Raw genomic sequence first — 15,189 nt, forward strand, 5'->3', positions numbered from 1 at the left:
CCATTCTTAGTTCTACAACAGTATAGCTGTATTTGGTGATGATGGTACAAGAATATGATACCGCATGGAATGACTTCAGTCCCCTTCCGCTATCATCCATTGACACCTTTTTTAAATGTTATGTTTTGCATAAATCGGTAGGGACCAACCAAATAACTGCAAATGCTAGATACAAAGCCACAGCAGAAAGCTGAGCAAAGGTCAACCCTCGAAGGCAATCTGATTCAAATCAGAAACAATGCCACTTAGGGCTAACAAGGCTAACGTTGCCTCTATCTGGCATAGGACCAGACTCCATCTACCTATGGATGCATCAAAGCATTTTTCACAACAATTTCAGTGGGAACCGAGTGTGTCTGACACAGGAGCAGCACCAAACACATGCCAACCAGTAATAATCAAGGGCAGGCATTCCCAGTGTTGATTTTGAATACTTAGCAACACAGGCCAGACTGCTGCTAACAAGCAGCTTCGGCAAAGTCAATGAGGCTGTGCGGTAAGGTGTAACTCAGGCATTCAATTCATCAAGATGAAAAAAGAGACTACGACATGCTCTTTGCATCTCCCCCTACCCCTGAAGACTTGTGTATTCCTCTATAAACCAGTATGGACTCTGATACGGTACCTGGCTGATGTCAATGGGCTTTGCTCGGTTGCCTGTTTGTACCAAGAGTTTGTAAGCCAAAACGGCATCATCTGATCCATTTTTGTAATTGTTGTAAGTGATCTTCCCAGTTTCCCAGTCGCTGTCAAATGCATCCTGAAGTCCTGAATAGTTAAGAGATGCAAGGGGAAGACAGAACAATCAGGTAAGTATCACTTAGAAACAAATTTCAATAGGAAGAAAGAATAATGAGTCTTCTTCATAGCTGAATCAGAAAGAAAATTGTCCACCTGCTGCCTCCTAAATTTGGGGCTTCTCATTCACTGTCAGAGTGTGGGAAGGTAAAAGAACCAGGTGCATCTCCAGTATTTTACCCAAAGAAAGGCAGGGGGAGCAAAAAAGTGCAAGGGAGAAGCCTCAAGAGTCTTCCCATGTTGTGCAGACCAGACTAGCAAGCTGCAGATGCAATGTGCACTGGTGTAAACCAGCTTTCCCTCAAGGCAAAGAGGAGATCCTGGATAGAATTAGGACCCTCTGGTCCTGCGTCCTTCTCAGAGCCTTTGAGAGCAGTCTAGCGCTCTGCTTGGAGAAGTGTAAGAGGAAGAGTTAAGACTGTCTGGAATAAAAAGTGGTTTTCCTTGTGAACCACAATTCCAGAATCATCACACTCAAACCTCCGTAAGTGTATTTGCTTTTACCACCTCTTTCATACATACCGTCCTCAAAACAAAGCTGAAGTTTTGCCCTGCCTTAAATGATGCCAGAACACAAAGCCCTGATCCAACTTCGTAGTCTACCATGGAGTTAAAACCAGAGGAGGCATTTAGTCTGTTATCTAGAAGGGAAACACTCTTCATACTCCCTTCTGCGTCACCAAAACCCTGGCCAAGTGCACTGAGCCATGGAGGAGGACACACACCGCTCTCATTAACTGTTTTGGGCTACTGCAGAGCACTGAGGCAATAGCTTCTACGATATAACCAGAAATTTCACTACAAGGAGAAAAAAAAACCCACACTCAAACTTTCAACTTCAAACAGCAACTCAGCTGCTCCTCAAGCACAGCGTGAGTGAACACGATTTTGTCAATTTGTTCCATCTGTTCAACTTGTGCAGCTAATACAAGTCGTGGGATCTGCTGCCAGCACATGTAAAGATCACAGCCAACACCTATTCACTCTCAACTGTTATTTTCCTCTTTGCCACCCTTCAAGGGGGAGGGAATACCTCACAGCACAAATTTGGATCAGATTTAGTACAGGAAGCCACAGCCCAGTACAAGGAGGCTCTGTGCAAGCAGATGACAAACCGCATGTCCAGGGAAGGGAAGGAAAAGGCTGGGGGAGTGGTGGTGGAGGAAATCGCCAACCCACCTCACAGCTGTGCTGAGGAGCCATAATGAAAACCGTCATTACAGATCAGATAGGCTAGCTACAGCTGTACAGAGATAAGAAAGCTGGAAGAGAAAACGCTACCGGCTGACACCACCTCTGGGCCACAGTACCAGCTCCCGTTTACAAATTCATCTCCCCTCCCTTAGAAAACTGCCTCCCATGTTTCTCCTGCCAAATTGTATACACTCGTGAAGCCAACAGGCTGACAACCAAGCAATGAAAGAAGCCTGCCAGATCTCCGCACATAGCCCTCTGGCACCTGCCCAGGAGGAGGACAGGTTTTCTGGCATCACCAAAATGTTGTTTGCTGGTGCCCTTGGAGAGGGGAAAACGTTGCTTAGGATGTGGAAAAATACCAATCCATCTCCCCTGTGCCAAGTTCAGCTCCGTGTCAGTCTTTCAGAAAGTGGCCAGGTGAGAGCATTTGTGCTATCGTACCAGTCATGTCAAAGACGACTTTGGGAGGTTAAGAGGAGGCTGTCGAAAAATCATGTGGGAAAGGAGACTGCTGAAGAACAGTTTAACTTACAGTAAAAATGTTCCCCTTCAGCAGGAGGAGCACACAAATTTCTATGATGGACAGCATGTGGGGGCAGAGCTTCCAGACTAACATCCAACCCTTGTCAGGGGGCTCCAGACACACAGTAATAAATATATCCATTGGCATGGGATGTTATTGATTTGTGGTTGCAAGGTATATCTAAAAAGGGCATGTACATTTAACATTACTGCACTCGGTGAAAACTCAACTCTCTTGCATCTGTCCTCATCCCCTGTTCTCACCAAGTTGGCTGTCCGTCAAACCCTGCTGAAACCCTTTATGCTCTGGGTTATTTTATTAATGACCTTGCAGAAAGTCTGCAGAAAGAATGAGAAACCACTATCAGTTGTACTTAATTTCTAAAGAATTTCGAAATTTCAATAATTAAAGTTTCCCCTAACACTTTGAAATTAATAGCAGAGTTGCTGCTTTCAAAGCAAACAGTAATTCTGTTACAAACTGTTCATACCAATGATGTTAAAAGACAGTTAATCTTTTATAAATGAGATTAATGAAATGTTTCTGGGCAGAAATATAAAAGTAACTTGTTGACCTCTTTCTGCAGAAAAGTTACAAAAATTAAGGGAATTTTTAAAATCTTATATATGGGATTTTTTCATATCAACAGTCATATTTGCTTAATGATTCAGAAGAAAGTGAAATCCTCCAAAATTATGTGGGATCCAGGAATGGGGGTGAGGAGGAATTCCTACTGACTCATGTGAACAGCTGGCACCATGAAACACCAGATAAGATTACCCTTTGCAAAAACAAGACTAATTACAAGCCATCGGGGAATTCAAGCTACCTCATTTACATTCAGTCGCTTACAAAAATAATGTTAACATTTCCAGTTTAAGTGAATGATTAGTGTTAACTCCTCTTCTGTTGCATTTTCAGTAACAGAAAATATGCTAACATGATATGATACCAGAAAACAAAATACAAGGGAACCTCTGAAAAAAGAAGCGCGTTAGGCTGAAGGCACTTCACTGCTAGTAAATGATGAGAAATATACAGCTAAGACCAAGGATGCCTTCTTGATAAAAAACACTTTTGTTCATACGCTGTTGCTTCCCTCATTCTGCCAGATAAGTGTGTGCGTGTCTTAAGGCCATCTTGAGCCATGAATCTCTAGCACTGAATTCCCAGTCAAGTTGGCAGGAATTAGCCACGAAATTCAAAGCTGTCTCTACTTTGATTATCCTGCTCCTCCAGCATGTAAAAACACACGAGCAGAACCACGCCCACCTCACAGAGGATCCTCCCCCTGAATCCAGCCTAAAACTGTACCTTGTTTGTAAATTCTGTTTTCACCTTCTGTCCCTTTTACTCCTTCAACATCAGCTGCAGTTGGTAAAGATAAGGTATTAATCTATTAGTGTCTGCACCTTGAGATAATTCCCTAAACATGACAAGTGTGGCAGCTTTTAGCGTAACAGTTTAGTCACCCCCATTCATAGAACCATAAAATCATTTAGGTTGGAGAAGACCTTTAAGATCATCAAGCCCAACCATTAACCTACCACTGCCAAGTCCACCACTAAACCATGTCCCTAAGTACCACATCTACATGTCTTTTAAACACCTCCAGGGATGGTGACTCAACCACTTCCCCGGGCAGCCTGTCCCAGTGCTTGGCAACCCTCTCAGTAAAGAAAATTTTCCAAATATCCAATCTAAACCTCTCCTGGCACAACTTGAGGCTGTTTCCTCTTGTTCTACCACTTGTTACTTGGGAGAAGAGACCACACCCACCTGGCTACAACCTCCTTTCAGGTAGTTGTAGAGAGCGAGAAGGTCTCCCCTCAGCTTCCTTTTCTCCAGGCTAAACAACCCCAGGTCCCTCAGCCGCTCCTCATAAGACTTATACTCTAGACCCCTCACCAGCTTCATTGTCCTGCTTTGGACACGCTCCAGCACCTCAATGTCTTTCTTGTAGTGAGGGGCCCAAAACTGAACACATTACTTGAGGTGTGGCCTCACCTGCACTGAGTACAGGGGGACAATCACTTCCCTCGTCCTGCTGGCCACACTGTTTCTGATACAAGACAGGATGCTGTTGGCCTTCTTGGCCACCTGGGCACACTGCTGGCTCACATTCAGCCGGCACCCCCAGGTCCTTTTCTGCCGGGCAGCTTTCCAGCCACTCTTCCCCAAGCCTATAGCATTGCACGGGGTTGTTGTGACCCAAGTGCAGGACTTGGCACTGAGCCTTGCTGAACCTCATAAAACTGGCCTCAGCCCTTTGATCCAGCCTGTCAAAATCCCTCTGTAGAGCCTTCCTATCCTCCAGCAGATCAACACTCCTGCACAACTTGGAGTCATCTGAGAACTTACTGAGGGTGCACTCAATCCCCTCATCCAGATTACTGATATTAAAGAGACGTAGTCCCAGTACTGAGCCCTGGGGAACACCACTTGTGACTGGCCAACAACTGGATTTAACTTCATTCACCACAACTCTCTGGGGCTGGCCATCCAGCCAGTTTTTTACCCAGCGAAGCGTATACCTGTCCAAGCCATTACATCAATGCCCTGTACCATATTAAAACGTAACTTCTTTCTATTGATACATCTCAATATCCTTCTTCCTTACAGTGCTGTGAATGCAGTACCACACTCTGCGAAGACAGCCCTACATCTTTACAAAGCAGATGGTTTGTATTAATTGTGCCTCTCTTGAGGAAGGTGGGGAGGGAGGGTAAGGACACAGTCCTAAATGCTAATTAGTAATCATAATGGTCAATTCTAAAGCTGTGGGTGATCAACGGGCCAAGCAATGTGCCTTCTGTCACAGGGATGGCACATCCACTTGAACCACTGCAAGCCACTGCTTCCTGGGAGTGTCCGTGACCATTCCAGCGCAGTGTTTTAGCTCCATGCACCTTGTCAGTATATCCAGGGTACCAGAAATACTCACAGCTCCTCTAATCAAAGAAAAGCAGAGGACAAGGAAGAAGGACAGGCAGGCTAATGTGGGCTGCAAGGGGAAATGTAACTATGGAACTCTTCAATAGAGAACAGAGAATAGGAACACCCCTAAGAGGAGCGGATCTGGAAAGGTGACATATAAGCATGGACATACAGCATAAAGAAGGAGATGTGCAGGCCCTTGGCACTGGGCCAGGGCCACACAAACTGTCCTTAGCACAAGGAGGGGGTTACAAAGAGGACAGAGAGGCATCCAAAGTGGAAGACATTTGGGAAAGCGTGTGGTGAGTCTGAGAGAGGGGGAATGGGAATGCAAGCTCTGCTGGGAGCAACACCAAGTGGGCTACATTCCAGCGTTTCACGCCAAGAAGATCCAAGGGCACCTCTTCCCGACTTTATCGCCGGCAGAGCATGGTGAGGCTCAGCACTAACGAGTGAAGATCCTGAACATGCTCTCAGATTTCTGCCTCCCTCACAGGTTTGGGGGAGGGGAGAGGAGGGAGGTGGAATTGGGGACACCAGACACATTTTTTCCTGCTGTTTTGGAACAACAACAAATAATACCCACAAGAGAAACAAACTAAACAGCAGAGGCACAAGAGAATTTGGAAAAGCATGTAGAAAAGCATGCTTAGAAATCTAAAAAGTATAATAAGGTTTCAATTCAGCAAAACTTTAAAGCGATATTGAATTTTCTTCCTGCCAGTAATACCTTCCCTTACAGCTCAATATGCTTATGTGAGCAAAATATTTTAAGTAAAACTTCCAGTAAGTAGGCTGTAATGAATGGATCCAATATATTTAAAAACCATTTAAAAAAAAAGCTAATAGCTGAAATACTGCTTTGCATGATTTATCAGTGCATTAAACACACAAGAAACGTCATCGTTTTGTTTAGATGCATCACTTAGAGGCATCTGCTTTCCTATTATTGCCTGACATATTTTCAGAAGGAATAAAATACCCCAAATACTGGCAGTTACCTACATGTTCTCTAAGAATCATTGGCTGCACTGGTCGTCTGTAAACAGTTAAGGTTAAAATTTACAGTCTCACTAGGTCAGCACAATTTATTTTTCTGTTGGCAAAAGCTTCCTGGAGATTCTCCCAACAGAAAGACAGAGGTAGGACAGAAGTACTCCTGGGCAGAGTGTGTTCGCTCACAGTAGAGAGCTGTTAAATTTGCTGAGATGTAATAGTACTATTTATTTTAAATACAAAACAGTTATTTGTCTCAACATGTGTAATTATAATACCTTTAATAACCTGACTTTAATATAATTATCACCATAGTACCTGAAAGGCCATGTCTTCTCTTGTCTTCCCCTGCCCTGTTACAACTCAGCACAGAAAAAGTAGCACCATAGAAAGAGTGAGGGTACTTGACTGGAAATCTAGAATATATAATAAGTTCCCCATCCAATAAAACACATAAGCCACACTGAATTTTCTTCATGCCAGCAGTCCCAGCTGAAGCCAACAGGATCACTCACGTGCTGAAAGTTAAGCCTGTGCCAAAATACATCGCTGGACGGGGACTTTACATTTACTGTTCTCAAAACGCTCAGCAAACATTTATTTTCCCAAGACAGTGGGCCATATTTGGCCATTAATTATAAAGCAAAACTCCTCATTAGCTGCTTAGAAATTAATGGCATGAGATGGCCTCTCATGGATATACTCTCTTAAAGCTTCAAAACTCTCTTACTGGGGAGTAAACTTAGCCACAAGGTGACCTGTTGGAGAAACAGTGAGTCAATGTGTGAGTTCAGATCAGTACCTAGGCATTCTCCCTCCTGCGTGAATAAATCGTTACTACTGTAGAATTAAGAAAAATTTATGTAACTCTGTCTTACCTTGCAGCCAGTCTCGAAAGTAGTGCAACCACATTTTGGGAAGCTGCCTATCCTCTTCCAACAAAATGTATGTCACATTGCTGAAACTTCTGTGAAGTTCATAAAGTAAGTGCTGGACATTGGGATAGTCTGCTTTCTGTGTCACAATATACATGTTGTAGAATGAAAAGTACTTGAACTGTGCAGCAATAAATTCATATTCCCGTGTTTCCCGTGGTACAATGTCTGTGAGATCTAGTCCATCTCTCACCCGGGTGGTTCCATAAAGGCTGAGCCCAAGTAAACCCAGAAAAAGAAAAATAACCACAATCTGCAACAGAAAATGGAAATGCATTTGGGTTTAGGTTTCTAAAGAAACTAACAATTCATAATGGCACAACACAAAGGTTCAAAATTACCACCCATCAGTCTACTTTAAAGCTTTTATTTCTTCTTCCCCGCCCCCCCCTCCCCCCCCCCCCAGGCTAAGCTAATTTATGCTTTATTGAAGGGGCTCTGCATCATAAATGAGAAATTTATATTGTACTAAAGTTCAAAAGTGGCTTTGGTTTCAATATTCACAAGGTTATGTTACTGAAAGTCACCAAAACCCTCACTCGCACCTTATATTCGAAAAGTATGTCTCTATAGCACTTGCAAGATAAAACTTATAAAGTATTAAATTAGCTGTAAAATTATTAAGAATTGCTATTCCAAAAGAATTCTATTTATTCCTTATATGTATTACCACTGCCAGGATAATTTTGTTACTGGCAAGGCAGAGGTCTATTTTTTAAAAACAAGTACATACTTCCCCGATTACCTTAGCTTTTGGTTTTAGGAGGAATGGAGCATAATGCTTTTCTGCAAAAGATGAGAGTGTCCACTTTGTACAGGGTGGCTCAAGGCAATGCATACTGGAGTCTGAGAATTGGGAAAGCAAATCCCTCGTCGAGCTTGTGCTTTCTGGGCTATGGCAGCTAAGATTATCTTGCGTCACTGTCACTGGCTGGACAGATATTTCTGAGCGAGGCTCTGCTGTGGTGTAGTACACCTGCGTATGAGGATCGTATTCTGTGCGCAACTGCACTGTAGACTGCATTGTAATCTGAGTTTCATGTGCAAAACTGTGACTGCTATAGGGTGGTGGAGGACTGTAGCAAGTATTGTCATTTTCTGCATATGCTTGAGGCTCAATCTGAATCACTCTAGTGACACATGGACTGTAAGAGAAGAGGAAAACATCTGTTTGCATTTAGATAGATCTTTATTTTAATCACACTAGATAGGATAACCTGCTTCCATCTGAGACTGCTTCTACTACTATTAGATGGTTTATATTAATTAAATATAATGCTTTTATGTAAATTTTATTCTGCACCTTTAGGAAACGTTTCTCAGACATGGTTAAAAGTGCAGGCCTCTGAGAATATGTGTACATTTCTTGTCCTCAGGAAGGAAGGAACCAGCATCTGTCTGAAGACGTTGACATCTACCCACATCACTCCATTAATTACACATGCTAATCAGGTCAATAGCCAGGTAGTTGCACACAGTCTGAATACACAATATGTGTGTGAGTTTGCATCTACGTGCCCATGCTGAGAATTAAGCTATTTAGATCAAAATGTAAACACATGACATACTGAGTTCTTCTGTTTAGAACTATTAAAGTAACTGTTAAATAATATTTGGGCCTTCTGGATAAGATCTCAGACTTTTGGGAGGCAGGTTGAAACCACTTGCCACACACTGACTGAATGTTTTAAAAATTAAGTAAACATAGGCGAGGATTAAATCCCAGGAAGGATAGGCAACATGAAGAGACAAAATTACAGAAGTAATTGAAGCATTCCTTTTATTTTAGTCTATGTAAGACCCTATCAGATACCTAGTTTATTAAAAAAAAAAAAAAATTATCAGAGACACCTTGCAGTACCTCATAACATTCTAAAAATACTTGAAGATATTCCTGAAGTACGGATCTTTTTTCTGCTTCAAAGAGTTGTACTCCAACAGTCAATATAAACATATGTGTGAATGAAGGGACAAATGTGCGTGCGTGCATGTGAGAGAGAGAGAGAAAGGGGTATTTTAACTCTTTCATGTAACTCTTGCAAATGCAAGTCAGTCACTAGCCATGAAATCACAACAGTAAAATACTGACCCTGCTGCAGTGAAGAACTCCCAACTCCTGACAAGGAATGGTAGCACTGACTGGTGACCACAAAGGACACACCTCATACATCAATCTTTTACACATTCTCACCTTGTAAAACAGCAGAATATATCCAGTCTCCTGTCTTCCCGACGATAAAGGTCCATGCTCAGGATAGCAGGAAAAATCAGCAGAACCATAGCAAAGTTGAATACCACCACAACTGCTGCCTAGAGATCAATCAAAGGAGAAGTGATGTGGTTACTAAGCTTCATGTAGGGCATCAGCTTTACAAAGCATAAAACTTCCTTTCAATTCTCATCCGTTCACCCATTTATCATGTCAACCTGTCAGACGCTTTCAAGCCTTTCCCTGAGGAAACTGGGAGATACACATTTACATTCCCATTTCATTACAGTAGACCTATAATTAATTTCTTTTAATAATAAACTTCACATTATTTTAATACATTTGTGCCTGGAGATATGGTGATAATTTTTGAAGTAGAAAGAGTCAACGAATCATGCTTTTGCGTGATATTCTGCCATATTTAGAGTCTCACAGTAAAAAAAGATGGAAGTAAAAGCAAAGCTAGAACTAGAACTGAAGTTCTCACATTACGGTATCTGAAGTAATTTAAGCATCATAATAACATTAAAGCACATTATTAAATCAGAAATTAAATAAAGATTTAAGTAAATTTAAATGAAACTGTTCTATTTAGTAAAATATTATATACTTGATGTACTTACTGAAAAGTCTAGCCAAAAAGAGCAACATTTTGAGTTTATCAGGGACTATTTTTAAAGGAGAATCAAAATTAATCCAACACCACATAGTAAATCTACTTATTAATATGCCTGTGTTTAACAGAACCTGATTAATGAGCCAGTCTACCAAAATGAGTCTTAAATTAGATCAAGAATACATCTTAAATTAGAAGAAGAATATTTAGTCTAATTTGTAAAGCGAACATTAAGAAATGAAAAAAATCAACTTCCCCGCCCACCCTCTTTCAAACCCCCACCCTCTTTCAAACCATACTTCAAACTCTTTCCGACACAGAGATTCCCAGAAAATCTCCATAAACATATGTGGTGCAGCTTCTATCTGCTATTATTAATAGCATTTCTTTGTAATTCACAATTGTTAGGAGCACTAGTCATCACAAAGGGAAAACCTGGGCATAGATGGGACTGGAAGAGAGTTACAAGAGTAAGAGAGACACTGGGAGAAAAATGGTTGAGCCTCAACAGGTTAAAAACCAACACCTTGAAATCCTTGTATTTTACCCATTAGATAAGCAGTAGGCATCTCAATAGTAGCCCAGTTTTATGTTGAAGAAATCATATAAACTATCAAGTGCCTCCACCTGTAATTTCTGAAGTAATGACTGGTTGGGTTGAAGTACTCATAAAAAAGAACAAAAGTTGGGCTACAGAAATGAAGTCACTGACCTGATACAAATAGGCCCTCCTTTTTCCAAAATAAACAAACGGCTGCTTTCGATGTTGAAAAATCAGGACTCAAAACTGGCAGCTCAAAGGATGTGCTATCTTTAAAACGTTTTAAAAATTCTTCACTTACATGTCAAATAAACACTATAAATTGCCTAAATAATACAATTTTTATTTTTGTGTCTCTGCATGTGATAATCAAAGTACTAACAATGAATTATTTTCAGGGTCCCGAAGCTATCAAAGTATAAGAAAAAGATTAGATATTGGTTTTACTTTTCTGAGAATGAGAGAATCAACTGGTTATGTAAATATTTTCTAGTCATTTCAATCATAAATATATTGTATACAAAAGTGGTTTTTGTTAGTGTTTCTCTTTTGTTGTCTCCAGACTGCTTCAAGTTAAAATTTTGGTCCTGCTGGTTGTCTGTAGGTATAACTACTAGAACAGAATTTACCTAGTACTTAAAGCCAAATTAGTATTTAGCCATCTTTGAAAGAAAAGATCCAATGACTATTCAATGATTTATAAATATCCACACTGAAAGGTATGTAAGATCATAGCCAAAACTTTAAAATCAAGTGATTTCCTTTTGCTCCTCTCTACAATTAATTGAATCTGTCAGAAAAACAAATGGTTGCTGTTGCAAGCAAGGTGTTTGTTGGACCTAGTTCAACCAACTGCTTGCTTTATTGCTGCTAAACCAAAGAAGGCTGGATCACCCATATAACATGAATAATTAGTTGTGTCTAACCAAGATCTTCTATCAAGGATCAGCTAAGATTTATTGATATTTAGAAAAAACAGCTGAGGCCTGGCTCAATAATGCTTACTCCTCCCAGCATGACTGAAAAACTGACAGAAGTCCTCTGTTCCTGTTCCATAAACTCCAAATATTTCATGCCTTATCAGTTCCCTTTGTAGACCCCAACATCCTTGAATCTCAAATGCTGCTAACCCTGAAAACTAATACTTAAGTGTATGGTGGAGATGCCATTACAATTAGTTATGTTCACTTTTGATTTTTTAAGAAACATCAAAAACAATCCAACAACACATAGTAAATCTGCCTATTAACATGGCATCTCTTTTTAGAACAACTACATTTTGCTTTGTGCAATCCTGGTGTTGAGGTACTAACCCTACAAGTAAAATAATTTTAAGCAATCCTCTGTGTTCTGATTTGTACTTAAATAGATTCCTAGAGCGCAACACCACACCTCCTATGTATTGCACACTGTCTCTCCCTCATCAACCTCCCCAGCTTTTCAAGGATGTAACAGTTATCAGTTCTCACAATTAAATACAGAAAATGTTGTTCCTGTATCAAATCTAATTTGTTGTCCCATAAAAAAAAACCCAACACCCTGTGACTTGGTAAGGAGAGGGAAAGAAGAAACTGTTGCGGGGTGACTCAATCTTTGAGCTGATGCATCAGCCACTACCTCCCCTCCCAATACCATTTACACATGTAGCTGATAACGGAACGTACGAGAAACACCATCATTGCAACTGTCACAATCTGTAACATTTACATTGATTGGAAAAGCACCAACAAAAATCTGAGGCAGCACAGCTTCCAGACTACAGGCAATCTGTTAGCAGCACCCGAACTGAGAGCACGCTTAGGATTTTTGGGGACAGGGCATCTTCTCTCACCCCTTCAGAGATGAATGGTGAAATGGAAGAGGAAAGAGTCTCAGACCTTTTCCTTGAGAAATCAACAAATGTAAGATTAGTCCTAGAAGGGATAAAATACGGCCTACTCAAGGGTGTAAAATGAAGGCATTCAGTGAAATGAGATCAGAGTAGTAAAAAATTCCATTAATCAGAAAAAAACGTTGGTCACTTTCTCAGAAACATGCTCTGCTTTTTGCATCTTTTCATAATGCACAGCCTAAAAATATTATTGCTACTGCAACTGTTTACGGAGGCAGAAGAATGGCAGCCTGTGCTGGAGGCAGCAAGGGAGACGCGAGCCAGGCTGGTAGGCTGGGGCCCCGCTGAAGGTATGTGCTGCTATGTGCCATTCCTGGCAGCCCACCCAAGGAGAACGGGTGTGCTGTATAGCCAGAGGTGATGAACAGACGAGGCGGTCTGTCAGGGAAACTTCCACTCTACTGCTGCCTATCGGCCTACAGCATACAGACTTGGATCCCCTCCTTGCCCCCCCTTTTCCCTTAGGCTCTAATTTTGCTTGTTAAATTCTCCTGCCAGGAGCAGGGAAAGGTGGATGATGTGGGTGAAAGGAGGGGGACAAACCACTTCAACGGAGTAAGATAACTGAATAAGCTCAAAAACTTAGGCTCCTTCTCTCCACAAAGCCACCACCACCACCTGGTAATGCACTTTTACATTTACGAAAAAAAATTGTCATTCTTATGGTGAGGGAAAAAGTTACTGCTAAGACTTATTGAGAAAAGTTCCACCCCTGCTCATTAGTGAACCCATACCACTCCTCTGCTGTTAGGAAAGGAAGTTTCTGGTGTAAGCAAGAAGAGTTTTTGTGAAGCTGTACCTCCTCTTTCCTGGGCAGAATTTATTCCATAAGGGTGTCCGAATACTCTGTCTGAGGACAGAATCCAGCCCAGTAGTTGTGATACTCTGCCTTGCCCTCCTTCATTTACACTCAAAACAAAGGGCTATGTTTAAGATATTCCTACTGCAAACTTCAAAAACTTTCATTGGATTTCTGATGACCTCCTCCACCACCACAATTTTAAGAAATGAAACACATCTGAAAACCGAGGACCTACTCATTGAAAGTCCTGAGCACTCTCACAGGTGATTCTTGTCACTAAGTATTTGGGACATGTTCAGCATCTCAAAGTCCTAAAACTGCTTAAATAAGGGGCTAAGATCAACAAATGAAAAAAACATTGAAATGGTGAAAAAGCTAAACCAGTCCCTACCTGCATAATGGCATTAATTTTGAAAATATCACTTTCAAAAGGACTGATTTCCATTTTTTAAAACTTGGCAAGAGCTAACCCTAGCAAACTACTCAGCATGAAACTTGCAGTGTTTAAGTTCCGTAAAGTGAATGAACAACTAAGAGGTATCAATGAACTGCTTTAGCTGGCAGGACAGAACAGAAGCTGAGAAAGGAGAAAGCATTGATATGCAAAACATGAGTTTCTAACTAGAAGCTGGGCTTGCAGATGCAGGAAACCATTTATTCTCCCTCAACAGCTGGGCTACTTAACAGATATTGGTCCTCAAAAGTTACGGAAACTTTGAAAATTATCTTGCAATGTCTTACGAAAAGTGAATGAAGAGCAAAAGAAGGTCAAGAGCAATCCTTTTTTTGAGCCCATCTGTTAAAAATTCACTATCTAGATGAGAAGAAGGCAGTGTGTGTGAAAAGTAAATGTAGTATTTCATTGCTTTCTAAGTCTTGCTAGGAAGCTATCAAAGACGGCAAGGACTTCTTGTTTAAACAAGCCTGAGTAAGAGGGAGAGGGAGGAAGAAGACTGTAAATAAAGAAATCCATATATAAATAGAGACCACCCACCAAAATCTGCCATGGTTATCTGACTCTGAATGCTGTGATTAATGTATCACCTGATTTTAATTTTACCTGGTGATATCAGGCAAAGCAATGTTCCTTTCTAAAAAATGAAGGATGTTATTTTAATGATTCCTAACTAAGGTACATATCAGTTATACATATTGCTCTAGCACCAATAAATCCTCATTACAGGTCTCCAGCTGCTCTTTTTTTGCATGTTTTTCCATCTCTTATATACATATAAAGGGGTTACTATGTGCAAGCAAAGACAAATTACAGATGCACGTGAGAAAAGATTGAGCAACTCAAACATTAATTTCTGGACACCCAAACGTTCCTACACATAGATTCCATATTAATCACTGCCTGAAAAAGGACTTTGATCGTGATGTTTTTATTCTGAATAATATCAACATGTTCACACACGAACGTGTTGAAATCTCACTGGAAACTTTTTGTTTGTCATTTTGCTATGCAGACTTCATTTTCTGAACTTTCAGTGACTCAGTCTACAGCATGGCAGCAGGCAAAAAGACTTTAGGAAAGGTATATTTAATGTACACTCAGATTACAGTAACAATTACAGCTTTTTCTCCACATATGTTCCAAAAGCAACCTGTCACTTCTGATGCGAAGAGTGAGAACAGAGAAAGGCTGAGCAAAATTTGATCAGATAAGGAAGAATTCATTTTGGTGGCTCCCACTCAACAGCTTAGCAGTGCAATTAAGATAAATGGCCCATCTCTGTCGAGT

General features: G+C 40.9%; 1 protein-coding gene across 7 annotated transcripts in view; it reads right to left on the bottom strand.

The window, feature by feature from the left end:
• The window catches only part of PTCH1 (patched 1), a 74,869-nt gene that overhangs the window by 19,638 nt on the left and 40,042 nt on the right, over positions 1–15,189 (bottom strand). For all 7 annotated transcript variants that reach the window (XM_054810915.1, XM_054810920.1, XM_054810919.1 and 4 more), the window contains 4 exons: positions 9,578–9,696; positions 8,132–8,531; positions 7,330–7,639; positions 626–768 (listed from right to left, as the gene is read on the bottom strand). In XM_054810915.1, coding sequence (XP_054666890.1) covers positions 626–768; positions 7,330–7,639; positions 8,132–8,531; positions 9,578–9,696 — 972 coding nt within the window. The remainder of the gene's footprint in view (positions 1–625; positions 769–7,329; positions 7,640–8,131; positions 8,532–9,577; positions 9,697–15,189) is intronic.

This window comes from Grus americana, chromosome Z (genome assembly GCF_028858705.1).
Source record: "Grus americana isolate bGruAme1 chromosome Z, bGruAme1.mat, whole genome shotgun sequence".
NCBI classification, from domain to species: Eukaryota; Metazoa; Chordata; class Aves; order Gruiformes; family Gruidae; genus Grus; species Grus americana.